Source organism: Cnephaeus nilssonii, assembly GCF_951640355.1.
Source record: "Cnephaeus nilssonii genome assembly, chromosome: 9".
Classification (NCBI taxonomy): domain Eukaryota; kingdom Metazoa; phylum Chordata; class Mammalia; order Chiroptera; family Vespertilionidae; genus Cnephaeus; species Cnephaeus nilssonii.
The window spans coordinates 89,781,230-89,808,031 of record NC_137080.1 but is presented as its reverse complement, the minus strand read 5'-3'; the positions used below and the strand labels follow the sequence as shown (position 1 = coordinate 89,808,031).

The following is a 26,802-nucleotide window of genomic DNA, read 5'->3' as shown; positions in this document are numbered from 1 at the left end:
GGAAGAAGACCTGAGAATGAATGTAGGCAGAAACTTGGGTATTTTAGTCCACTTGGGCTGCTATAACAAAATATACTGGGTGGTTTATAAACAACAGGCATTTATTTCTCACAGTTATGGAGGCTGAAAGTCCAAGTTCATGGTACCAGCAGGTTTGGTGTTTGATGAGAGCCTCCTTCTCTTCCATGCTGTCTTTTCACTGTAACCTCATATGGTGGAAGGGATAAGGGACCTCTCTCCAGCCTCTTTTATAAGGGTACTAATCCCATTCATGAGGACTCTGCCTTCCAAAGGCCCATCTTCAAACTCCATCATATTGGGCATTAGGATTCAACATAGAAATTTGGGGGGTGGGCACAAACATTTCAGTCCATAGCACTGGAGTAGTGAGGACTGGAGAGTTCGAGAACTTGAGTATAAGAGCAGAGACAGATTGGATGAAAGATGGGATAGAGGGAGGTGGAAAGGAGAAGAGAGGCAGCAGGATTTCTGACATGGGCAACTGGGTGAAAGATGGTGTCATTTATTCCTAAGTCCAAAGTGAAATTGTAGAAGCAACCACTAATGCCATCTGTCAGTGGAGTGTAGAGTTTTGTTTGGTAGACAAGAGTTTATACTTTGGAAGTTCTAAGTTGAAGTGATTGTCTAGAAAATGATGAGTGGGGAAGAGATGACTAATTTTAGACAGGTTGAGTATATTTTTTTGGTGAATTAGATAGCATGTCAATGTACTTTTGTCTCCTTTTTAATTTAGACTTTTATTGAAGTGTTGTGTACATAGTGAAAAATGCATAAATCTTAAAAATATAGCGAAATGAATTTTCATAAAATGAATATGCCCATGTAACTGGCACCTGTATCAAGAAATAGCATTCCCAGCCTCTAACAAACCTTCCTCCTATCCTCTTCAGTCACTGCCCTCTTCCTCAAGGGTAATCACTATCTTGACTGCTGACACCATTGTTTAACTTACATATTTTTCTTCTTAGATCTTTCTTCCATTTTTTAATTGAGGCATAATTAGTTTACTGCACATTTCAAATGTATACTTTGATCAATTGAAAAATATTTTTAGCCCTAACTGGTTTGGCTCAGTGGATAGAGCATTGGCCTGTGGACTCAAGGGTCAAGGGCATGTACCTTGGTTGCGGGCACATACCCAGTAGGCAGTGTGCAGGAGGCAGCTGATCGATGTTTCTCTCTCCTCGATATTTCTAACTCTCCATCCCTCTCCCTTCCTCTCTGTAAAAAATCAATAAAATACATTTAAAAAAAAGAAAAAAAAGAAAAATATTTTTAGAGCAGCATTAGATTCACAACAAAATTGAATAGGAGGTAGAGAGTTCTTCTATACGCCTATCCCTATACACAAACAATTTCCCTCACTATCAACATTCCCCACCAGAATGGTTCATTCATTTGTTACTGTCAGTGAACCTGCATTGACACATCAAAGTCCATAGTTTAAAATAGGGTTTACTGGCCCTGGCTGGCATGGCTCAGTTGGTTGAATGTCCTCCCATGTACCAAAAGATTGCTGGTTCGATTCCCAGTGAGGGCACATACCTAGTTACAGGCTCGATCCTGGGTTCCTGTGTAGCCAACCGACCCATGTTTCTCCCTCTCCCTTCCCCGTCTCTAAAAAAGTATATATTGAAAAAAAATAGGATTCACTCCTAGTGTTGTACATTCTATGGGTTTTGACAAATGTATAATGGCATGTATCCACCATTATAGTATCATACAGAATGGGTTAACTGTCCTAAAATATTCATATTCGTACCCCCTCGCAATCACTGATCTTTTTACTGATCTCCATGGTTTTGCTTTTTTTGGAATATCATAATGGTTGGAGTAATACAGTATGTAGCCTTTTCAGATTGGCTTTTTTTTTTACTTAGTTATATGCACTTACGGTTCCTCCATGTCTTTTCATGGCTTGATAGTTCATTTTTCTTCAGCACTGAATGACAGATACTCCATTGTTTGGGTGTAGTGCAATTTATCAATTCACATACTGAAGGACATCTTGGTTGTGTTCAAGTTTTGGCAGTTCTGACTAAAGCTGCTCTAAGTATTCATGTGCAGGTTTTTGTGTGGACATTAGTTCTCAACTTGGTAAACCAAGGATTGTGATTGTTGGATTGTATAAGAGTGTGTTTAGTTTTGTGAGAAACTGCCAAACTATTTTTCCAAAGTGGCTGTACCATTTTTCATTCCCACCAGCAATGAATGAGAGTTTGTGTTGCTTCACATCCTTACCAGCATCTGGTGTTGTCATTGGTTTGGACTTTAGCCATTTTAAAGGGTTTGTAGTGGTTTCTCATTTTAATTTGCCAGTTCCTTAATGATATATGATGTTGAACATCTTTTCAGATGCTTTTTTGCCATCTGTACATCTTTTGTGAGGTGTCTGTTCAGGTCTTTTGCCTGTTTTTTAATTGGGCTTATTTTCTTATTGTATTTTAAAAGTTCTTTGTATATTTGATTATCAGATGTCTTTTATAAATATTTTCTTCCAGTCTGTAGCTTGTCTTCTCATTCTCTTAAGTTTGATGAATTTTTATGTACAAGTTGAAATGTACACTTATATAACTACCATCTACCCAGATTGTCATATAGGTTGTACATTTTCAGCACCTCTACTAGGAGTTTCCTTGTGCCTTATCCCAGTTAATACTCCCAATTTATTCTGACTTCTATCACCATAAGATTAGTTTTGCTTGTTTTTAAATTTTATGTACTAGTAAATGGAATCATAATATTTACTCTTTGTGTTTAGCTTCTTTCCTTCAGCATTATGGCTATGAGCTTCATGTACATTTTTGTAGAGGGGTAATGATTTTTTACTGGTATGTGGTATTCTATTGTATGATAGAACTTATCTGTTCTGCTTTTCAGAGTTTTTTTGTTTGGGGGCATTATGAATAATGCTGCAATGAATATTCTTGCATGTATCTTTTGGTGGACATAGCACTCATTTCTGTTGGGTATATACCCAGCAGTAGAATTGTTGGGTTATAAGGTGTATGTATATAGTTTAGATTTAATAGGTACTGCCAGTTTTCTAAAGTGGTTGTGTCAGTTCACACACCCAGCAACAGTATATGAGAGCTCTGGTTATTCCACATCTTTGTCAATACTTGATATTGTCTGTTTCTTTCATCTTTGTGTATAGAGTTATTGCTTTGTGATTTTAATTTCCCTGTTGAAATTAGTAAAATGTATATGAAAATCTCCCTCCTTTCAGAGTCTGGAGCGTGCTGTGGGACCCAGAGTCAAGTCCCCACCCACCCGCATGCACCTTGAAATCGTGCGAGACCCAGACCTGGCTGGCCCCACCCCCATCAAGCCCCACAGGCCGGGGGGTGCAGCCTCAGGTCCCCCGGCTTGGTGGGGGGCGCAGCTCAGGTCCCCTGGCCTGGCCTCAGGTCCCCCGGTGCGAGGGCATGACCACCATTTGCATATTAGGCTTTTATTATATAGGATGTGTTAATGGTAAATAGACACAAAGATATATTTGAAATTTGTTTAATATTACATCAATACAGTTTAATAGTCTCATGTTTGATGGCAACTTGCTGTTTCTTTAGGCCGGGAAGGTGAGGTTGAAGCTATTTTGATTTCCTGCTGGATCTGCAGACTAGGACAATTTGCTGTATTTTAACCCAGAAAGATTAGATAGTTGGTGCTTGGACTCCTGGCTCAGACAGAATTAGATGTGTCTTTGAAGTGCTGCTAATAATTATTTTAGATGAAACCTTGGGATAGTCCTTTTCTATTTTTGAAAGGGCTTGAAAATTTTTGGATATGGCCTTAATACTGCAGCATTATTAAATGTAGAAAGTAAGTTTCAAATGCTTGTTCTTGATGAAATATTTTTGCTTATTCTATCTAATATAAGGGAATATGCTAATTGACCGTCATGCCCTCACAAAGATGAAGGCGCCCACAGCCAATAAGGAGGGACTATGCTAATTGTCTGCCATGCCCTCAAAGATGGCAGCGCTGACAGCCACAAGGTGGCGGTGCCCAGTCCCCTCAGCCCTGCTGGGGTGAAAGGCATGCTGCACGGCAGGGCCCTCCCCAGGCGGGTCCGGCTGCTCCACACGCCTGCCTCTGGAGTCCCCCAGTCCTCTCAGCCCCTCAACCGCCCAGGGCCGGCCCGAAGCACAGGCAAGCCTCAGATGTCGGCTGCCCAGCCGCCCAGGGCCATCTGAGGCTCAGGTAACCAGGGCCGGCTGAGGCTTGCGCTGCCGGCAGTGGCAGCAGCAGAGGTGTGATGTGGGCATCACCTTCCCCTGATCGCCGGGTCGCCTCCCGCCCCTGAGGGCTCCCGGACTATGAGAGGGGGCCGGCCGGGCTGAGGGACCCCCCCCTCCAGTGCATGAATTTTCATGCACCGGGCCTCTAGTTTTTTATATTGAGATAATTCACATGTCATAAAATTCATCCTTTTAAAGTGTACAGTGTAGTGATTTTTAGCATATTCAAAAAATTGTGCAACTATCACTGTCATCTAATTACAGAAAATTTCACCCCAAAAAGAAATCCTCTATCTATTCTCAATCATGCCACATTCCTCTATCCCTCTGGCAAACACAGTTTTTCCTGTTTTTATTGATTTGCCAATTCTGAACATTTCCCATAAATCTCTATATATAAAAAGCCAGTGACTGGAACGCCATAATGACCAGAACAACCGGTCGCTATGACACCCTCCCACTGCGGCCAGCAAACTGGCCCGATGGGGAAGGAAGGGAGGGGGCAGGCAGCCAACCTCCCATGGCCCCTCACCCTGGCCAGCCTGCCCCTGATCGGCCTCTCCCACCCCAATCGAGGGTGGGGTGGCTGGCCAACTCCCACCGCGGCCCTTCCCCCCAGCCCGCCCCACCTGATCAGCCTGCAGCCCCTCCCCTGGATGGCCCCGCCCCCGATGGGCCCCTACCACCCCGATCGCCCTGCAGCCCCTCCCCCTGGCTGGCCCCACCCCAGATTGGCCCCCTCACCCCGATCAGGGGCAGGGCAAGCTGGCCAACCGGCAGGCGTGTGGAGCAGCCGGATCCGCCTGGGGAGGGCCCGGCCGTGCAGCATGCCTGCCCCTCCCCCATCCAGCCCCTCCCCTGATGGGCCCACACCACCCCAATCAACCTGCGGCCCCTACCCCCAGTCACCTCCGCCCCAATTGGCCCCCCCATTTGATCAGGGGCAGGGCTGGCTGGCTAACCACCCATGGCCCTTCCCCCAGGCTGCTGGCTCCCGATTGGCCCCCCCACACCAATTGGGGGAGGGGATGGCTGGCCAACCTTCCATGGCCCCTCCCCCAGCCGCTGACCCCGATTGGCCCCCCCACCCCATTCGGGGGCGAAGCCAGCCAGCCCACTGCCCACAGTCCCTCCCCATGGCTGGCCCCCTCCAATCGGTACCCCCACCCCATTCGGGGGCAGGGTCCAGCAGCCAATCACTCTCGGCCCCTCCCCCCAGCTGGCCTGGCCCTGATCGGGCTCTGATTGGAGCGGGCCAGCCAGCCAACCTCCCACTGTCTCCTCCTCCTGACAGGCCCAGTCCCGGTCTGCCCCGATTGGGACCGTGCCAGCCAGATCCCACCTGTGCACAAATTCATGCACTGGGTCTCTAGTAGAAGCATAAAAAATAGATATGGCCTTTGTGTCTGACTTCTTTTACGTAGCATAATGTTTTCAAGGTTTATCCATGTTATAGCATATATTAATATTTTATTTCCTTTTATGGTTGAACTAGAGGCCCAGTGCATGATTGAATCATGCACGTGTAGGGTCCCCTACACGCTTTCGCTTTTCGCGGTGGAGCTGGGTGCCTGTCTGCTCCGGCATCCAGCTCCCATGTTTTTGATGGTCCGCAGCGGCTGAGGGGGGCTACCCTGCTGTTGAGAGGCGCAGGGGGCGGGACTCCCGCCCCCTGCGCCTCTCAACGGCCGCTGAGGGGGGCTGCTGCGGACACCTGGCTACCCTGCCGTTGAGAGGTGCAGCTGGGTGTCGGCGGCAGGCCCCCTCAGCGGCCGAGGATCTGGCCGTTGAGAGGCACGGGGCGGGAGTCCCGCCCCCTGCGCCTCTCAACAGCAGGGTAGCCCCCCTCAGTGGCAGCCCCCCTCAGTGTCAGCGGATCCGTGCCTCTCAATGGCTGGATAGGCCACCCCGAGTCCCGCCCCCCAGCCTCCTGCCACCCAATCGTGGGCGTAGCGGAGTGATGGTAATTTACATGTTACTCTATTATTAGATAGGATAATACTCCATTGTATGGATGTATCACGTTTTGTTTATCAACTCATTAATTGATGGGCATTTGGGTATTATGAATAATACTGTGAACATTTGTGTACATGTTTTTGTGTGAATATGTTTGCATTTCTATTGATATGTACCTAGAAGGGGAATTGCTGGGTCATATGGTAAGTCTGTTTAACTTTTTGAGTAACTGCCAGGCTGTTTTCCAGAGCAGCTGCACTGTTCTTGGTACTCTTGTTGAAAATCAGTTAACCATAAATTGAACAGTTTATTTCTGGACTTTCAGTTTTATTACATTGATCTATGATGCCTATCTTTATGTCATCATTTTGAGTACTTACTTTATGTAGTAAGTTTTAACATCAGGAAGTGTGAGTACTCCAACTTTGTTCGCTTTGGTCCTTTGCATTCCATATGGATTCTTTGATCAGCTTGTCAATTTCTGCAAAGAAGCTAGCTAGGAATTTGGTAAGGGATTGCATTGCATCTGTAGGTTAATTGAGGATTGTTGCCATTGTAATGATATTTATTTTTCTACCCTTTGAGCATTGGGATATCTTTCCATTTATCTATGTCTTTAATTTCTTTTATTTTTTTATTTAATAAACTTTTATTTTTCAAAATATATAGCCAGTGAGACCTATTGTTCATACATCTTCTCCAGCAGCTGGAGCATCCCCACCTTTGGTGTTTCTGGTGTAAATCACTTGAGCTCTGTGCTTTGAGACTAGTTTAATAAGTCCTTTATTGAGGAGCTCCTGAAGGGCTGCTCTGGCCAAGGAACCATGAATCTTCAGTCTCCCCGAGACCACAGCTGGGGTTATAAGCTTGTAGTTGGGAACTTCCTTGCAGAGCTTGTCATATGTTGCTTTGTCAAAGAAGACCAGGTTATTGAGCTTGTCCCGAACTTTGCTTTTGGACCACTTCTTTTTGGCCTTGCCCCCAAACTTGTTCATGGGGTCTTTGTCTTTCTAGGCCGACTTTCCAGCATCTTTCTTCTCTTGTTCTTGGGCGGCATTGCGAGACTTGGAGAGCAGAGATGCGCTGCTGCCTTGCCAAGATGTCGGCCCAAGAGGCTTCAATTTCTTTCAACAATATTTTACAGATTTCAGTGTACATCTTGTACCTCTGTTGTTAAATTTACACCTATTTTTTTTTGCTTTGATACTATCATAAGTGGAATTATTTCTTAATTTCATTTTCAGATTGATCATTGATAGTATAAAGGAATAAAATAGATTTTTGTGTATTGATTTTGTATTCTGCAGAACTTGTTAGCTCTAATGTTTTTTTTAGTGAATTGCTTATGATTTTTCTACATACAAGGTCATGTCATTTGCAAGTAGGGTTGGTTTTACTTCTACTGTTCCAATTTGAATGCCCTTTATTTCTTGTTCTTGCTTAAATGTCCTGGCTAGAACCTCCAATACAAGGTTGAAAAGAAATGATGAGAGTGGGCATTCTTGTATTGCTCCATATCTTAGGGGAAAAGCTTCCAGTCTTTTACCATTGAGTAATGAAGTTGACTTTTATCAAGTTGAAAAAGTTCTGTTTTGTCCTTAGTTTGTTGACCCTCCTCCCCCTCGTCATGAAAGGGTGTTGGATTTAGTCAAATGGTTTTCCTGTGTGTATTAAGGTTGTCATGTGGTTTTTGTCCTTAATCTATTAATATATGATCTATTACTTTGGTTGATTTTCTGGGATAAATCCCACTTAGTCTTAGTGTATAATCCTTTTTATTTGCTACTGGATTTGGTTTGCTGGTATTTTATTGAGGACTTTTGTATCTAAACATATAAGAGATTTTGGTCTCCAGTTTTTTATTGTTGTGATATTTTCAGTTTTGGAATCAAAATAACAACTGGCCTCATAGATTAAGTTGGGATGTGTTCCCTCCTTTCTGATTTTTTTGGGAAGAGTTTATGAAGAACTTGTATTTGGTAGAATGCATCAGTAAAACCATCTATGCCTGGGCTTCTCTTTGTTAATTCTCACCCTTGGATATTTTTTCTATTGATTTTTACAGAGAATGGAAGGGAAAGCGGGCGGGAGGGAGGAGAGGGGAGGGGAGAAAGAGAGAGGGTGAGAGAAAGAGAGATACATTGATTGGTTGCCTCTGACATGCACTCCAACTGGGACCGGGGATCAAACCTGCAACCCAGGTATGTGCCCTTGACTGAGAATTGGAACTGGCAACCCTTCAGTGAGTAGGCTGACACTCTAAGCACTGAACAACACCAGCCAGGGCTGGGCTTCTCTGTGAAAGTTTTCAATTACTAATTCTCTATTGTTTTTCTGTTCTTTATATTAATACTTTTTGCTTACATCATCATTTCCTTCCTTTTGCTTGCTTTAGGTGTAGTTTGCTTTTTTCCTCATGTTTTAAGGTAGAAGATTAGTTTGATTTAAGATTTCTCTTTTTTAATGTAGCCATTTACAGGTATAAATTTCCCTCTAATCACTGCCTTAACTGGATTCCATTAAGTTTTGGTATGTTATTTTTATCTCAAAAGTATTTATAATTTGCCTGTGATTATTTCTCCTCCCTCCCTCCCTCCCTCCTTCCCTCCCTCTTTCCTCCCCACTCCCTCCTCCCTTCCTCCCTCTTACCTCCTCCTCCTCCCTTCTCCCTTCCTCTCTCCCTCCTTTCCTTTCCCCTCCCTTCCTCCTCCTCCTCCTCCTCCTCCTCCTCCTCCTCCTCCTCCTCCTCCTCCTCCTCCTCCTCCTCCTCTTCGTTTTAGTTCTAATATGTAGATTAGTACTGGAAACAGTAATAACTGCTACTGTTTTCTGGATGACAGCCACTTTATTTGTGTTATTTTCCTAATTATAGAAATTGTGTGGTTGGTGAAATAGTGGTTTCCAGTTTTATAGACAAACTGAGGCTTAGTCAGTTCTCCAAGGTTTTACTTAGCAAGTTAGTAGCATGACTCTTCAGGGATTGTGTTCTATGCTATACTTCCACTCTAAGCTACTTGGAAATAGTGGTGATACCTTTAAATAGATGGTTAAGCTGGACTACATTTAATACTTTCCATGTTCTATTCTATTCTATTCTATTCTATTCACATATGAATAGAATTTTTCTTTCATTTAAACATTTACTATTTAGGTCTCTCCTCCTGCAAACATTCCAAGGATTTTGGCTGGGTTTGGCTTTTAAATGTGTGTTGTGAAAGCCCTGCTGAAATAGCTTTTGATGGTATTTTGTATTCAGAGTCTGATCTGGAAGATAACTTGGGTCCACAATTTGTTAAATCTTGTCTCAGGTGGGCCATTGCTTTTGAAGAACATGTGTTTAAATATTTTATTCATTTTTTTCTGTACAATTGGATGCTTGTGGGACAAAGAAGAGTCTCTAGAGTTGACCCTTTGAAAAATTGGCCAAAGGAATTAGCATACTTTTATGCTTCTTACCAGATTTCTGTTATTATAGTGTTGTATAAAGGATACATTTTTGTATCCTTTGTAATTTATAATTATGGAACACATTATAACTAATCAGTAAATACCAAATGATGAAGAACTTGGAATAACCTTTGATCAGCCCCCTTTTCTGTTTGTTTCTTCTACCCACACAATGTAAACTTTGAGCCTAGAATTTTAGGCTCAAATTAAAACTTCTCAATGAAACTTAATTTTTTCCCTTCACTCATTTCTTAAAAAGAAAAGAGAAGAGAAAAATTAAACTTTGAAGTGTGTCTCAGTTTTCTGGGATGAAATGCAAGGACCTACAACCAAGATCACGCTACCCAGCAAAGCTATCATTTAGAATTGAAAGACAAATAAAGAGCTTCCCAGATGAGAAAAAGCTGAAGGAATTCATCTCCACCAAACCAGTATTTGAAATGTTAAAGGGTCTTTTTTAAGAAGAAGAAGAAGAAAAAATATGAACACTAAAATGGCAATAAATAGATATCTATCAACAATTGAATCTATAAAACAAAGTAAATGAGCAGAATAGAAACAGGCTCTTAGATAGAACATTTTGACAGTTGTCAGGTGGGAAATGGGTGAAGGGATTAAGAAGTACAAGCAGGTTGTTATAGAAAAGTCATAGGAATGTGAAGTATAGCATGGGGAATATAGTCAGTAATATTCTTGTAACTGTGGTCTTGGGTGTGAGATTTATCGGGATGATCACTTAGTAAATTATGTAATGTCTAATCACTGGGATGTATACCTGAAACTAATATAATAATGTATATCAACTGTAATTGAAAAATAAAAATTATTTAAAAAAATCTAGCCCAGCAGTGTGGCTCAGTGGTTGAGCATAGACCCATGAACTAGGAGGTAACAGTTTGATTTCCTGTCAGGGTACATGCCTGGGTTGTGGGCTTGATCTCTAGTAGGGGGAGTGCAGGAGGTAGCTGATTGATGATCCTCTCTCATCATTGATGTTTCTCTCTCTCTCTCCGTCTCCCTTCCTCTCTCTGAAGTCAATAAAAACTTAAAAAAAAATCTAGCCCTAGCCAGTGGTTAGAGTGTTGACCTGTGCACCGAGGGGTCACGGGTTTGATTCCCCATCAAGGGCACATACCTTGAGTTGCAGGTTCCATACCCGGTCCCAGTCGGGGTGCGTGCAGGAAGCAACTAATCAATGTGTTGCTCTCACATTGATGTTTCTCTCTCTCCCACACTCCCCTCTCCCTTCCATTCTCTCTAGAAATCAATGGAAAAATATCCTCGAGGATTAACTAACTAAATAAATAAAAATCTAAAAACTTAAAAAAATAACTCCACGTGATTTCCTCTTGTCCATCTCTTTCTCAAGTTGCTCTGTATTACTGATGTATTCAGCATGGGTAATCCTTTGTTACTTTTCACTAAACTGTTTTAGGTGTTATTTCTAAATTTACTGAACTGTACTTATATTTTCTACTAGAAGCCTGGTGCACAAATTCGTGCACCAGTGGGGTCCCTCTGCCTGGCCTGTGGGATCGGGCTGAAACTGGCTCTCTTACATCCCCCCAGGAGTCCTGGATTGTGAGAGGGTGCAGGCCAGACTGAGGGACCCCACTGGTGCACGATTGGGGCTGTGGAGGGACTACGGGAGGGCTCCCGGGCATGTCCAGCCCATCTCGCCTAGTCCCGATTGGCCGGACCTCAGCATCAAGCTAACCTACTGGTTGGAGTGTCTGCCCCCTGGTGGTCAGTGCATGTCATAGCAACTGGTCAACTGTCTGTCCCCTGATGGTCAGTGCATATCATAACGAGTGGTTGATTGGCCTTAGCCATTAGCATATTACGCTTTGATTGAAAGGCCGACCAGTCGACTGGACACAGCATATTAGGGTTTTATTATATAGTACTTGAGGCCTGATGCATGAAAATTTGTGCAAGAGTAGGCCTTCCTTACCTCCGGCACCCTGGACCCGGGCTTTCTCCTCCAGCTGCTGGCAGGCACCCAGGACCTGGGCTGCTTCCCTCCTTTGGCTGCTCACAGGAACCTGGGACCCGGGACCCGGGACCTGGGACCCCAGCCGGCTTCCCCCCAGCTACCTGCAGGTACCTGGGACCCCGGCCGGCTTCCCTAGGGCCCCGGCTTTGTCAGGAAGGATGTCAGGAAGGTTGTTCGGCTGTCCGCTCTAATTACCATATTACCCTTTTATTATTATAGATGTTTGGCTAGTTTTTATAGAACTCTTTCCAATTTATCAGTGCGTTTTGTATCTTGACCTGTATATCTGTATTTTTCTATGATGGATGGAAGCTAAATTGGAGTATTTGGGTTTAGTAAAGAGAATAACTTGAATCTAAGATCATAGAACTTTAGTAAATCTTTTGGTAGAAATATTGGTAGTTGGAACTTGCTGAACCTTTGTTTCTTTTAGGAAATTTGATAAACTGAGGGTTGGGAAGGGCTCCTTAAAGTGCTTACAGATAACAGTGAGTTCTCAACACTTAATGATACATGGGAGAACCCTGTGATAATTTCATAACCTTGTAGTTTTCCTTGTGGTGATTTCCTTTCCACTTTGGTACTTTACTGACATTAATAATCAGAAGCAGAATGAAATGTTGGGTATTTCATCTTTTCCTTATCTGTCTCTTGATGGAATTTCTTAGGAGCAAGGAATTGGTCTAATGAGAAGAGGCTAGAGATGTGGATAGTTTATGAAAACTTATGATTTGACTTGGTGCTACTCTTTCATATACATCCAACCATCTTGCCAATTTTCATGGGGTTGGGAGTGTGGTAGAGTCCTCTAGAAGAGAATATGAAAAATGGTTTCCAAGAAGGCCTAGCCTAGCACAGAGATGCTGAGGTATAGGAATTCTCAAACTATTTTCCCTTTACCTAGTGGCCTTCAAAGCTTGAAAGAAGGAAGTCAAAGCAATTTCAAGGCCGTTCTTCCCTTGTTGGTCACTGTGCTAACTGGGAGTGCCACACTGCAGAAGCATGTGGCTGGTGGGATGAGAAAGAGATGCAAGTTAGTGCATAGGTTCTACTCATTGTTAAAAAAAAGTATCCATTTGGGGCCTAACATCCTCCTTCCTTCTATGACAGCATAGCTAAAAATGGCATGTGCTATCATTCTTAATGTACCAAAAAGTCATTTAAAGGTTGTTAGCGCTCCAGTGGTTTGCTCTTTGTTTCAAGTGAAATACCTTTTTTCCCCCATGTGTCCCCATTCACACTGCAGACCAGGGAAAGGGCTGGGGCTGAGGTGTATATGGGGTGAGTTTACTCAGCCTCCTTCTGTATAGTCAGTGTAAGAACGCAGCCTGGGGTAAGCACTGGGAGGCCAGGAAATATCTTAAATTTTTTTAAAAAAGTATTGCATGCTTATGTCAAGCAATTCATAATTGTGTAAAGCATAAAGTTGTCTGTTACTCCACTCCTTCCCTTAATGTATCATTAAGTGTTGAGAACTCACTGTTATCTTCTCTTTATCGTTCCAATTTTAGTGTATGTGCTGCCGAAGCGAGCACTCACTGTTATCTATGTAGTCATCTCCTCCTACTTTCTGGAGATGACTACTTCTTGGTATCTAACCTTTCAAGCCAGAGGGTTTCTTTGGTGTAAAGAATAAATGTATCACTTTGGTATGATGTTTGATGTTTATAACCTTTTCTTATGGAACTTGACTGACATTTTTTTGGCAGTTTGTGTTTCTTAAGAAGAAGTAGGACACTTTGGACTTTTTATGCTCTGAGAGTTGACAGAATATTCTGTTAAAAACTTACCCCAAAAGTCACAACTCCTGAGTTATTTCCTTTCTTAACTGAAACAGCATTTTGGCTGTAGGTGTGGTAAAAGGCCTGAAAGCTGGAGCCGTGATCTGGTGGCTTTTCTAGTTATCTGTTGCTTCTTAACAAACACTCCAAAATTTAGGGTCATAAAAAACAATGATCATTTGTCACAGTGGACAGGCTCAGCTGGAAACTGGCATAGCATCACTTCTGCCGTATTCTCCAGTCAAAGCAGTTAACGGCCTGCCCAGATTCAAGGGGAGGGGATTAAGACTTTATCTCTCAATGAGAGGAGTAGCAAAGAGAGGGCCATCTTTAATCTTCCACTGGTGGAGTGACTGTAGCAGTGGCAGTCTTGGGAGGGAGAGGTAACTGAATTATAAAATACTCTTTTATCACTCATTATTTTTTTAGAAGATTTCTTTTTTTGAAATTTACCATGCCTGATCACAGCTCCAAGGTAAACTTATTTTGTTGTTGTAAAGAGGTAAACATGAATGATACTTGGTTATGGAAAAATTTTTAATGATGCAGATAAGAAAATAAACTCTAGAAGAAGGATGGCAGATTTCCTAGTCGGTCCTCTTCCCAAGGAAGCATATATACATAGCTTATTCTTTTCATAACTAACTTGTTATGTTGCTTTTCTTTCTGAGGACTGTGATAATTTCAAGAATTTAAGAAAATGGTTTCTGACGCAGGTTGATAATATTATTGTATATGTATTACAATACAATATGAGCTGAGTATGTCGATTCCCACTCCCTCAAGAGACTTGCTAGGCCAGACTTTCTCCTTCCCTGTAACTCAGTCTACTCTAAACAGTATCCTCTTAGAAACTGTGAAGTGTTTTGGGAAGTGATGAAGTGTGGTTTGAAACCAGCATGGTTTATAATTTTCCCACTTATTTATCTTGCTTATCCTTCAAGATGCTTACCTTTCAGAAGTTTATGGTGAGGTTTTTCTTTTTCTGGTTAGATTTTAAAAATGAAACAAATTTTGGAATTTGTTTTAGAATTTGAACTTTCCTGTATTCTGGGGTGTGTTTAGTGTTCTTTCACCTCTGTACCTATGCTATTGCAATTTCCTCTGTTACAGTATGTCTCCCATCACCTACCCAAGACCCTTATTAAATACCTGTAAGACTTTTTCTGATCCTACAATAAACTAGAGGCCTGGTGCACGAAATTTGTGCACTGGGGGGGAGGTGTCCCTCATCCCAGCCTGCACCCTCTCCAATCTGGGACCCCTCGGGGGATGTCTGACTGCCGGTTTAGGCCTGATCATGCAGGTATCGGGCCTAAGCCGGCAGTTGGACATCCCTTTCACAATCCGGGACTGCTGGCTCCTAACCACTCGCCTGCTTGGCTGCCTAATTGCCCCTAACCACTCTGCCTGCCAGCCTGATCACCCCCTAACCACTCCCCTGCCGGCCTGATTGATACCTAACTGCTCCCCTTCTGGCCCGATTGCCCCCAACTGCATTTCCCTGCAGGCCCGATCACCCCCAACTGCCCTCCCCTGAAGGCCCGGTTGCCCCGAACTGCTCTCCCCTGCTGTCCATCTTGTGATAATGTGGGATTGGCGATCTTGTGATGACATGGGGGCAGCCATCTTGTGACAACGTGGGGGACGGCCAACTTGTGATGACGTGGGGGCAGCCATCTTGTGATGTGAGGGCCTGAGGGTCAGTTTGCATATTATCTCTTTATTATATAGGATGTTGGTTTTCACTTGCTCCACTTACAGCACTGGCTTGTGTGCACATGTCTTTGAGTTCATTGTCAGCTGTTTGAGTGCTGAGACCATCTCATTCATCTTTATTTCTTCCACAGTACCTCATTCTATGCTTTACTTAATGTCTTGAATGAAATATACTTCTAGGTGCACAATATTCCATTGAACCCAAGGCTTAGCAGAAACTAGTGAGTGTTATAAAAAAAGTAGAAAATGATAATATGAAGAAAGTCATCGAGCATCTAATAATGCCAACTGATATTTCTATAGCACTGTGTAGTATACAAACTCCTTTACCTAAGTTTAGAGTTGTACATTTTGGACTACTTTTGGGGTGGTTGCTGGTATTTTCTCTCAACAGCTGAGTAGAGAGAGTTGAGGACTTGCTCTAGCTCCTCATCTAGAAAGAGGTGGAGCTGGAATTCAAATCTAGTATGTGTTTGAAGTAATTGTGTAATTTTATACTTGTGATTTTTATTCAGATAGGTTCTGCTTTAAGAAGAAACAATACCTGAGACACAAAGTAGATGGAAAGACCATAATTGGCCAAGTCGGTGTGGTTCAGTGGTTGAGTATCGACCTAGGAATCAGGAGGTTATGGTTCGATTCCCATTCAGGATACATGCCTAGGTTGTGGGCTTGATCCCCAGTAGGAGCCGTGGAGGAGGCAGCCGATCAATGATTCTCATCATTGATGTTTCTATCTATCTCTCTGAAAGAAATTTAAAAGAAAAAAAAAAAATATATATATATACTAGTGGCCTGGTGCATGAAATTTGTGCATGGTATGGGGTGTCCCTCAGCCTGGCCTGCACCCTCTCCAGTCTGGGACCCCTCAGGGGATGTCGGACTGCTGGTTTAGGCCTGATCCCCCACCGGCCTGATCGTCCCAACTGCCCCCCACTGCCGGCCTGATCACCCCAACTGCCTCCCTGCTGGCCTGCTTGCCCCCAACTGCCCTCCCCTCCTGGCCTGATTGCCCCTAATGGCCTCTGCCTCGGCCTTGCCACCATGGCTTTGTCCAGAAGGACATCCAGAAGGTCTCCTGGTCTAATTAGCATATTACCCTTTTATTAGTATAGACAGAGGCCTGATGCACAGGTGGGGGCCAGCTGGTCTGCCCTGAAGGGGGTCCTGGATCAGGGTGGGGGTCCCCTTGGGGGCTGGGGCCAGCCTGGGTGAGGGACTGGGGTGGTTTGCAGGCCAGCCACATCCCCATCAGGGTGGGGGTCCCCGCTGGGGGGGGTGGCCAGTATGGGTGAGGTGCTGAGGGCCGTTTGCGGGTTAGCCATACCCCCATCAGGGTGAGGGTCCCCGTTGGGCGGTGTGGCCTGCCTGGGTGAGGGGCTGAGGGCCATTTGGGGGTGGTTTGCGGGCTGGCCAAGCTCCTGGCGTTGTCTGGAAGGACGTCCGGAAGGTCTCCGGAATGTCGGTGGAAGGTCTCCAGGTCTAATTATCATATTACTCGTTTATTAGTATAGATATGACCATAATTGAATTCTTGGCTTTACTAAAATAGTTTCTTTATTTTTTCTGGTGGTACATTAACCAGAGAGTTAATTTGCAACAGTTTGATTTAATATCATCCTTTGGAAATGTATTGGATGTGAAAGTTTCTTTTTATATATTTTTTATCTTTTGAGACTTTAAAAAATAAGTTTTAACTGTGTAAAGTTATTTGCCCAGGTTAACAAATGCTAATAAATCTTAATTCAGTTAGCTTCATACTGGATGGAATACTCTTATTAGTATTAGACAATCAGCATAATAGACACAGAAAATGATTTGAGTGACTATTTTCTCAATTCTCTGTAGTATGGTACATAATGAGTACCATTCTAGATGATAGGAGAGAAGTTAATCTATCACATTCAAAGGATGCCTTAAGAATTAGGTTGACAACTATTGCCCACAGCCAAATCAAGCCAAAGAACCAAGACTTTTTTAAAAATGAGAATGGTTTTGGAAAAAAACCACATTTCTGTGAAAATTATATGAAGTTCAAATTTCATTGTCCAAACATAGTTTCATTGGAACACAGTCACATTCATTTACTTAACTGTTGACAGCTGCTTTCGAGCGCCATTGACAGAATTGAGTAGTTGTGACAGACCATATGTTCTGAAAAGCCTAAAATATTTATAAAAAAGGTTTTGCCAACTTCTTCCTTAGGGCATTAGTACTTAATTTTTTCCTGTGGAACCACAATTGAGAAAAGCCAGGACTACCAATGAAGACACCTGTTAGACTGCTGTAGCATTCTTTGTATTTAAGGGGGGGCGGGCAGTATGTATATCACAACTGTTTTGAGAATTTGATCTTCTTTTTTGCTCTGGAATGATGTTCTGTTGCACTTGGCTTTGACAGTTGATGCCTAAATTGGGCACCCAGGTTTTATTTTGTTCTAACATGCTGAGTTTGACTAATCCATTGTATTTGACACTTTCAAAAGCACTTTTTAAATGGCTTACATTGAGTTTTGCTTTTGAGAAGCTACTAGTTGGCAATTCTAAACTGGACAGATTGAGGCCAGGTAAAGCCTGTAGGTGCCTGTTAGGCAGCAGTGAAGTAAAAAAAAATCACCTGCTGTCAACACTAGGCAATTTTATTATTTTCATTTTTAAATTAATGGAGAATCATTAGATTCCTGGAGCTGCAGCATTCAATGGGGAAAATGTGTAGGCTGCCTTTGTGGAATATTTCCTTTGTCTCTGTAGCCTCATCATACATTAATGTTTGCTAGCCACTTTTTGGCTTTGGTTAAAAATTATATCTCTGGTAAGTTTTTGATTAGAACATGCAGAAATAGAACTGCTTAAATTGTCATGACTTAAACTAGCCACATAACTTTTAAACTGGAGAGGGAGCTGTCTAGCTTAGAAAGTGACTGAGTTTATCCGTGAAGAACTGGAAAAAACACACCCACAAGAAACAGGAGGGATGTGTTTGCTGCCTTAATGCTGGTAGTTTTATATTATATGAAGCCATACACAATTATAGAAAGGGATAAGAGAATTGTTGAGAAAGCTGTCAACTTATTTCTTTAAATTTCTGTTTTGTATGGAACTTTTAGAACTTTGATCTAGCTTTGACAAGTGAGATTCTTCAACATCATGTTTTCCTTTAGAAGTAGATCTTTAAATAAAAAATCAACTCCAAGGTTTGACAGAAGTCTTCTGGCACATCAGCCAATAGTGTTGTATTTTTCAGTTAATTGAAATAAACTGCCTTGCAAGTTGAGATGAATTAGCTCAGATTCTACATTCTTACTGCCCTTCTGCAGTAGTAGCCGATGGCCAGAAAGATGGTGGATGGAGGAGAGGTGGGGAGTGCAGGTGCACCACATCCTAGAGCCAGAGCTCTCCTTTTTGAGTTGCTTTGTTCTACTTCTTTTCTCCTTTTGACTTACCCCACCCATTTTTGGGTGGTGGTGGGTAGTAAGTAATTTATGAGCACCTATCATCCCCAAATTATTTGCCTCATTTAATAATTTGTACTGTACTGTTAGTATTTTGATTTTAAAACTTTGCCAGGTTTAAGATGAAATAGAGTTGTGATGATAGTAGGAAAATGTCCTGAAGGATAGTTGATGGACTTAAAACTTGACTTAATCAAGTGCATTGTGGGAGGGATTATGATGGTCCCTAGGAAAGAATGAGTAGTGAGGCTTTGTGGGTTCTGCCACCCTCTCCCTTTCTTTTCCATAGTCTCATCAAGGTATGGATTCTTTCTCTGCCTTATCCCTTCCTCTCTGCTCTCTTCTCCTTCTTGGTGCTGCCACTGTTGTCTGCTGCAGGTACCTGTAAGAAGATGGCTGTGTTGTATGTAAGCAATAAGTTGAGCAATGGATCAATAGAGAGAACACTAGAGGCCCGGCACATGAAATTCATGCACGGTTGCAGTCCCTGGGCCTGTCCTGCGATCAGGGCTATCTTCCACAGCTGCCAGCAGCCGGCCCCACCCCTCACCACCACCCACCTCTGGTTCCCCGTTTGCCATTGGGCATTCAGAGCCTGCCGGCTGGGGGGAGGGACCACAAAGTTGGCTGTTCCTGCCCGCTCGCTGGCCCTGTCCCCCTTCGCTGGTCGCCCTCTGTGTGTGGGGCGATCGGTGGGGTGGGGGCCTTGGCTTGGCGCCGCCCATGTCTGCCATCGCCCACCCCCGGTTTCCTGTTCCCCATCGGGCGATCAGGGCCTGCAGGCTGGGTGTAGTGACTGGTCATTCTGCCATTCAGTTGATTTGCATGTTACCCTTTTATTATATAGAATTTTATTATATAGGATTGTGTTCATCCTGGGCACAGTCCATTAGGTTTACTACTTCAGTGGGGGCTTGCTTCTAGCCCTTGATTGAGTAACTTATCCCAAAGGGAATATAGATAAAAATAAAAATAGATAATTGAAACATAACCACTAATATTTATACACTAGAGCCCGGTGCACGAAATTCGTGCACGGGGGGGGGGGTACCCTCAGGTCAGCCTGCAACCTCTCCAATCTGGGACCCCTCGAGGGATGTCCGACTGCCCGTTTAGGCCCGATCCTGGCAGTCGGACATCCCTTTCACAATCCAGGACTGCTGGCTCCCAACTGCTCGCCTGCCCGCCTTCCTGATTGCCCCTAACCGCTTCTGCCTGCCAGCCTGATCACCCCCTAACCACTTCGCTGCCAGCCTGATTGATGCCTAACTGCTCCCCTGCCAGCCTGTTTGCCCCCAACTTCCCTCCTCTGCCGGCCCGGTCACCCCTAACTGCCCTCCCCTGCAGGGTTGATTGCCTCCAACTGCCCTCCCTTGCAGGCCGGGTGCCTCCCAATTGCCCTTCCCTGCAGGCCTGGTCACCCCCAACTTCCCTCCTCTGCTGGCCTGGTCACCCCTAACTGCCCTCCCCTGCTGGATGCAGGTGAAATCTCCCCTCCCCTTGCAGGCCTGGTCCCTCCCAACTGCCCTCCCCTGCTGGCCATCTTGTGCTGGCCATCTTGTGTCCACATGGGGGCAGGATCTTTGACCACATGGGGGCAGCCATCTTGTGTGTTGGAGTGATGGTCAATCTGCATATTACTCTTTTATTAGATAGAATAGAGGCCTGGTGCATGGGTGGGGGCCAGCTGGTTTGCCCTGAAGGGTGTCCCAGATCAGGGTGGGAGTTCCCTTGGGGTGTGGGGCGACCTAGGTGAAGGGCCTGTGGTGGTTTGCAGGCCGGCCACGCCCCCTGGCGACCCAAGCAGAGGCCCTGGTATCTGGGATTTATGTATGTTCTACAATTGAAACTTTGTAGCCTGGAGCGGAGCTAAGCCTCCTGCTCGCTCCGTGGCTGGCAGCCATTCCTTTTGGGGTTTGTGTATCTTCTATAATTGAAAGTTTGTAGCCTGGAGCGGAGGCCTAGGCCAGCCAGGGCTGCAGAAGCTTTGCTTCCTCCATTGCCGGGGGCAACCCTTGCCTCCTGCTCTTTCCAGCTCCGTAGCTGCCGCCTTTTCTATTTGGATTTGTTTACCTTCTATAATTGAAACTTTGTAGCCTTGAGTGGAGGCTTAGGCCAGCAAGGGCAGGCGGAAAGCTTGGTTTCCTTTGTTACCGGGGAAACCTGCTCTCTGTGGCTGTAGCCATCTTGGTTGGGTTTATTTGCATATTTGCTCCTGATTAGCTTGTGGGCGTGGCTTGTGGGTGTAGCGGAGTTAGGATTAATTTGCATATTACTCTTTTATTAGGTAGGATAAGTGTTAGCAGAAACAAGATGATTTTCTTTCTGTTGAAGCTCTTTGGAGCCAGTCAGGAGAGGCCTTTTGGAAGAGGTTAGGTTTTCTTTCTGTGGAAGAATATACTGAGATTAATAAAGAGATTTTAAAAACTGGGATTAGGAATGGGATTGGAAATGAATCAGTCAACAGATGTTCTGCTGTTGACTTTTTGCCAGGCATCGTTCTAGGTACTGGGGGTACAAAAAAAAGTCTCTGCCCTCAACTAGCCTACGTGAGGGTGACCTATCTAGTGGGTGATGCAGTTACTTAATGCAGCAGAGGGCCTAAGTGAAGTTATGGTGGGAAATAGTCTTAAGACAGTGATCGGCAAACTCGCAAGCCGCAGTTTGCCGCTCTGTTGACTAATGAGTTTGCCAACCACTGACCTAGACTCTCGATTCCAATAATTACAGGCTGTTGTTGCTCCTTGTGATTAAGCTCCTATCCCAGTGGTCGGTGATCAGGCTGGCAGGCAGAAGCGGTTAGGGGCAATCAGGAAGGCAGGCAAGCGAGCAGTTGGGAGCCAGCAGTCCTGGATTGTGAAAGGGATGTACAACTGCCCGTTTAGGCCCGATCCTGGTGGGATCCGGGCCTAAATGGGCAGTCAGACATCCCTCGAGGGGTCCCAGATTGGAGAGGGTGCAGGCTGGGCTGAGGGACACTCCCCCTCCCCCCGTGCATGAATTTCGTGCACCGGGCCTCTAGTCCTATATAATAAAAGGCTAATATGCAAATCAACTGAACTGCGGAACGAACTGTCACTATGACATGCACTGACCACCAGGGGGCAGACGCTCAATGAAGGAGTTGCCCCCTGGTAGTCAGTGCACTTCCACAGGGGGAGCGCTGTTAAGCCAGAAGCCCTGAGCCGAGCTCACAGCTGGCAAGTGCAGCAGGTGGCAGGAGCCTCTGCAGCAGCATTAAGGATGTATGACTCCATGGGGAGCGGGCCTAAGCCATCAGTCAGACATCCCCCAAGGACTCCCAGACTGCGAGAGGGCACAGGCCGGGTTGAGGGACCCCCCCCTCCCCACAGTGCACAATTTTGTGCACCGGGCCTCTAGTATATATATAAAGAGTCAGGGTCCGTAATGTCCAAAACGACCAAAGGGATGACTGAACGCCAGGTTGCGCGCACAGCAGGCTCAATTGGGTGGGGACTGGTGAGTGGGCTGAACTGCTGACATCTTGGAGAGAGAGAGAGAGGTGGGGCTGATCAGCAGCTGCCCCAGGCTGCTGGCAAGGCCTGGAGAGAGAGAGAGGCAAGGGCTGATCAGAGTTCCTTAAGGTATTAAAACAATTATTAGCACTTGCATTTGCAGTTAAAGTTATAGGATTTCATCCTGTATGTATTTGGATGCAGGTGAAGTCTCCCCTCCTCTGGCTGTGTAGCTAAGGAACGAGTTGGATAGGGCCATGGAGCTCAGGTATTATGATGTGTGATTTTTGTTTTCTAAAATTCTAGAAATATTTCTTAGTCGGCATTAAGTCTGGGTAACTAAAGCTTTAGTCTAACATTTCACTGTTTTTGTGACTTGCTAAAATTTTATTGAACTACTAGAGGCCCAGTGCACGAAATTTGTGCATGGGGGGCGGGTGTCCCTCAACCCGGCCTGCGCCCTCTCCAATCTGGTACCCCTTGGGGGACGTCCGACTGCCAGCAGTCGGACATCCCTCTCAAAATCCGGGAACGCTGGCTCCTAACCGCTCGCCTGCCTGCCTGATTGCCCCTGCTTCTGCCTGCCAGCCTTATTGCCCCCTAACTGCTCTGCTGCTGGCCTGATTGACGCCTAACTGCTCCCCTGCTGACCTGATAGGCCCCTGGCCTGATCACCTACAACTGCCCTCCCCTGCTGCGACCTGCCTCCTCCACCAGGACCCGCCTCCTCCGCACTGTGCAGAGCCGCATGACCCCCTCACTGAGGGCCCCGCCTCGGCTGTGCATGTGGCCTTCTTGTGGTGATGTCGCGTGAGGGCATTGCACAAGGGCGTGACGCCACCTAGGCTTTTATTATATAGGATAGGATTGGTAGTAGGGGTAGAAAATAGGTTGTGTGTGTTCCGCTGCTCTGTACCCCCTTTCTCCACCAATGTCACTGGTGGAAATGGAATAATTGATCCATGGCACTCTTTCCTGTTGAATCTGGATTGGGCCTCATTTTTAAAAAATGCACTCAAAGAGGGAATAGAAAAAGAAAATTTTGTATGATTTTAACTTTATTTCTTAAATTATACTTGGATTTCTTTCTTTTTTTAAAATTGATGACCTGTTTTGGTGCTATTGTTGAAAAGTTTTAGCTTTCACAGATTTTTTAATCCAGTTTAGCCAAAATGATTTTTCAAACATTTTCAATTGGGTAAGCAGTAAAGCTTTGATTATAATAACTGCCTAACTAGAGCAAGGCATTCATTTATTCTGAGTGACAGACAGACCAAACAGTTTAGGACAAGTGATGTTTGGTCTATTTGCTGAATCCTGAGGGAAATTTATTCTTACCAAAATGGGTGGATTGATGATATGCACTAAACTCCATGAGGGCATGAGATTCTCTAGATTAGTGATTTTCAACCTTTAAAAAATTAAAAAATATGTTTTTATTGATTTCAGAGAGGAAGGGAGAGAGAGAGAGAGATAGAAACATCAATGATAAGAGAGAATCCTTGATCAGCTGCTTCCTACATGCCCCACTCTGTGGATTGAGCTCATAACCTGGGCATGTGCCCTGACTGGGAATCAAACTGTGACCTTCTGGTTCATAGTTCGATGCTCAGCCACTGAGCCATGCTGGCTGGGCGATTTTCAACCTTTTTCATCACATTGACACATAAATTGATTACTAAAATTTTGCAGCACACCAAATAATATATTTTTTGCTGATCTGTCAAAAAATAGCTATAATTTTGATTAATTTAAAAAAAAAGTAATAATAATTACCTACCCTTTTTGCTCCAAAGTGACTGTTTTAAAAATCAGGTGCCTATCCTATATAATAAAAGAATAATATGCAAATTGACTGTCACTCCAACACACAAGATGGCAGCCCCCATGTGGACACAAGATGGCTGCCACAAGATGGCTGGCAGGGGAGGGCAGTTGGGAGGGACCAGGCCTGCAAGGGAGGGCAGTTGGGGGCAATCAAGCATGTAGGGGAGGGCAGTTAGGGGTGACCTGGCCAGCATAGGAAGGCAGTTGGGGGTGACCAGGCCCACAGGGGAGGACAGTTGGGGAGACCCAGGCCTGCAAAGGAGGACAGTTGGGGGGACCCAGGCCTCTAGGGGAGGGCAGTTGGGGGCACCAGGCCTGCAGGGGAGGACAGTTAGAGGCAACTAGGCTGGCAGGGGAGGGCAGTTAGGGGTGACCAAGTCGGCAGGGAAGGGCAGTTTGGGGGTACCTGGCCGGCAGGGGAGGGCAGTTGGGGGCACCAGGCCTGCAGGGGAGGACAGTTAGGGGCTACCAGGCTGGCAGGGAAGGGCAGTTAGGGGTGACCAGGCCTGGAGGGGAGGACATTTGGGGCGACAAGGCCAGCATGGGAGGACAGTTGAGGGTGACCAGGCCTGCAGGGGAGGGCAGTTGGGGGTGACAAGGCCAGCAGGGAGGTCAGTTAGGGGTGACCATGCTGGCAAGGGAGGGCAGTTAGGGGTTACTGGGCCAGTAGGGCAGGGCAGTTGGGGGTGACCAGGCCTGTAGGTGAGGACAGTTAGGGGCGACCAGGCTGGCAGGGGAGGGCAGTTGGGGGTTACCAGATCGGCTGGGGAGGGCAGTTAGGGGAAATCGGGCTGGCATGGGAGCATTTAGGCATCAATCAGGCTGTCAGGGGAGTGGTTAGGTGGTGATCAGGCTGGCAGGCAGAAGCGGTTAGGGGCAATCAGGAAGGCAGGCGAGGGGTTTGGAGCCAGCAGTCTTGGATTGTGAGAGGGATGTCTTAGATTGGAGAGGGTCCAGGCTGGGCTGAGGAACCCCCACCCCCTGCACGAATTTTTTGCACCAGGCCTCTAGTACTTGTATATAAGGATTTCTGGTACCAAGAATTAACCGTCAGCTGTAACTTTGTTATGCGACATGACCAATAAGATGCAACTTTATTATATAACCTATATATTTATGGTTCAAGACAAGACATTCAAACCTCACGGCTATTGCTGTGTTGGCTTTGTCATTTTTTAATTTGACACTCTATGGGAAAAGTGGTCAGTGCCCCTAACTAAATAGTCAGGTATTGCAAGTTTTGAAAATCGCTGCTCTAGAGTCCTGAGGACTAAGGTTGATATTCTTATTCTTCCCCAGTTGATCATTTAGGATAAATGTTTACCAGGTTTATGAAGTTGATGAAACATACCTTGATCAATTTTCAGATTAGTGACAACTTTAAAAGGCTTTTGCTTTGAGGCTTGAATCTTTCTGCACAATTTATTTTTTCATTCACATGTAAATACAATTTCCCTTTATTCTTTTACCAGACATTTTCCAAAATGGCACACTTACTGGGGATCTAAGAACTGTTGAGTATTTACCAGAATTCTACTTGGGAAGAATTATAGTTTTTTCTGTAAGATTCTTCTTCCCAATGGGACATAACGAATGAATAGGAGAGGGGAATGTAGCATATTGTCAAATGTATTATGTCTGTGTTGAACAACCTTTGTAAAAATTGATATATAATTGACATATAACATTGTAGTAGTTTTAGGTGCACAACATAATGATTTGATATACATATATATTAAGTGATTGTCACAATAAGTTTACCATCAATCACCACACATAGTTACAGATTCTTTTTCTTGTGATGAGAATTTTTAAGATCTCTCTTAGCAACTTTCAAATATACAATGCAGTGTTGTTACCTATAGTCATCATGCTGTTCGTTTAAGCCTCAGGACTTACCTTAAACAGGAAGTTTGTATGTTTTGATCACCTTCATCCATTTCACCCCTCTCCCCTTCTTTTTAGCAACCTCTAATCTGTTCTGTGTAACTATGAGTTCCTTTTCTTTTTTTTTTTTTTAAGTGAGATTACATACAGTAATTGTCTTTCTCTTTCTGACTTATTTCACTTAACATAATGCCCTCAAGTTCCATCCATGTTTCAAATGGTAGGATTTCCTTTTTTTTCATGGCTGAATAATAGTTCATTTTATATAGATAATACATTTTCTTTATCCATTCATCTACCGATAGACACTTAGTTATTTCCATGCCTTGGCCATCCTACCTAATAATAGACAAATATGCAAATTGACCGCACCTTCGCTACACCCAAGCCACGCCCACCAGCCAAGCCACCCCCACCAACCAATCAGGGTGAGTATGCAAATTACCCCAACAAAGATGGCGGCTAATTTGCATATCAAGACAGCGTAGAAAGAAGCCAAGAGCTGCAGAAGGGAGCAAAGCTGCGGAGAAGCAAGCAAGCTGGGGGGAGGAGAAGGGAGGAGCGGAGGCGGGGCTGGGGGAGAAGGAAGGAGAGCAGGCAGGGCCGGGAGAGAAGGGAGGAGCGGAGGCGGGGCCGGGGGAGAAGGAAGGAGAGCGGGCTGGCTGGCGGAAAAGGGAGAAAAGCAGGCAGGCTGGCGGAGAAGACGGGGCGGGGGAGAAGGGAGGAGCGGAGGCGGGGCCAGGGGAGAAGGAAGGAGAGCGGGGCGGGCTGGCGGAGAAGGGAGAAAAGCAGGGGGGCTGGCGGAGAAGGCGGGGCGGGGGACAAGGGAGGAGAGCAGGCGGGGCGGGGTAGAGTGCAGCAGGAAACCCTATTGCAGGATTTTTCCTGCAACGGGAACGCTAGTAGTAAATAATACTGCAGTGAATATGGGGTTACAGATATCATTTTGAGATAGTGATCTTATTTCCTTTGGATAAATACCCAGAATGGAATT

At 44.9% G+C, this 26,802-nt stretch overlaps 2 protein-coding genes across 2 annotated transcripts in view; one reads left to right on the top strand and one right to left on the bottom strand.

The window, feature by feature from the left end:
* The window catches only part of ZFAND3 (zinc finger AN1-type containing 3), a 356,826-nt gene that overhangs the window by 12,864 nt on the left and 317,160 nt on the right, over window positions 1–26,802 (top strand). The gene's annotated exons all lie outside the window — the stretch shown is intronic.
* LOC307104715 (small ribosomal subunit protein eS25-like) lies at window positions 6,133–7,281 on the bottom strand (the record flags this gene model as incomplete). The annotated part of the gene is given in 3 exon segments (XM_079779787.1): window positions 6,133–7,234; window positions 7,238–7,263; window positions 7,266–7,281. Coding segments are annotated over 3 exon segments (366 nt in total). The 3' UTR covers window positions 6,133–6,910.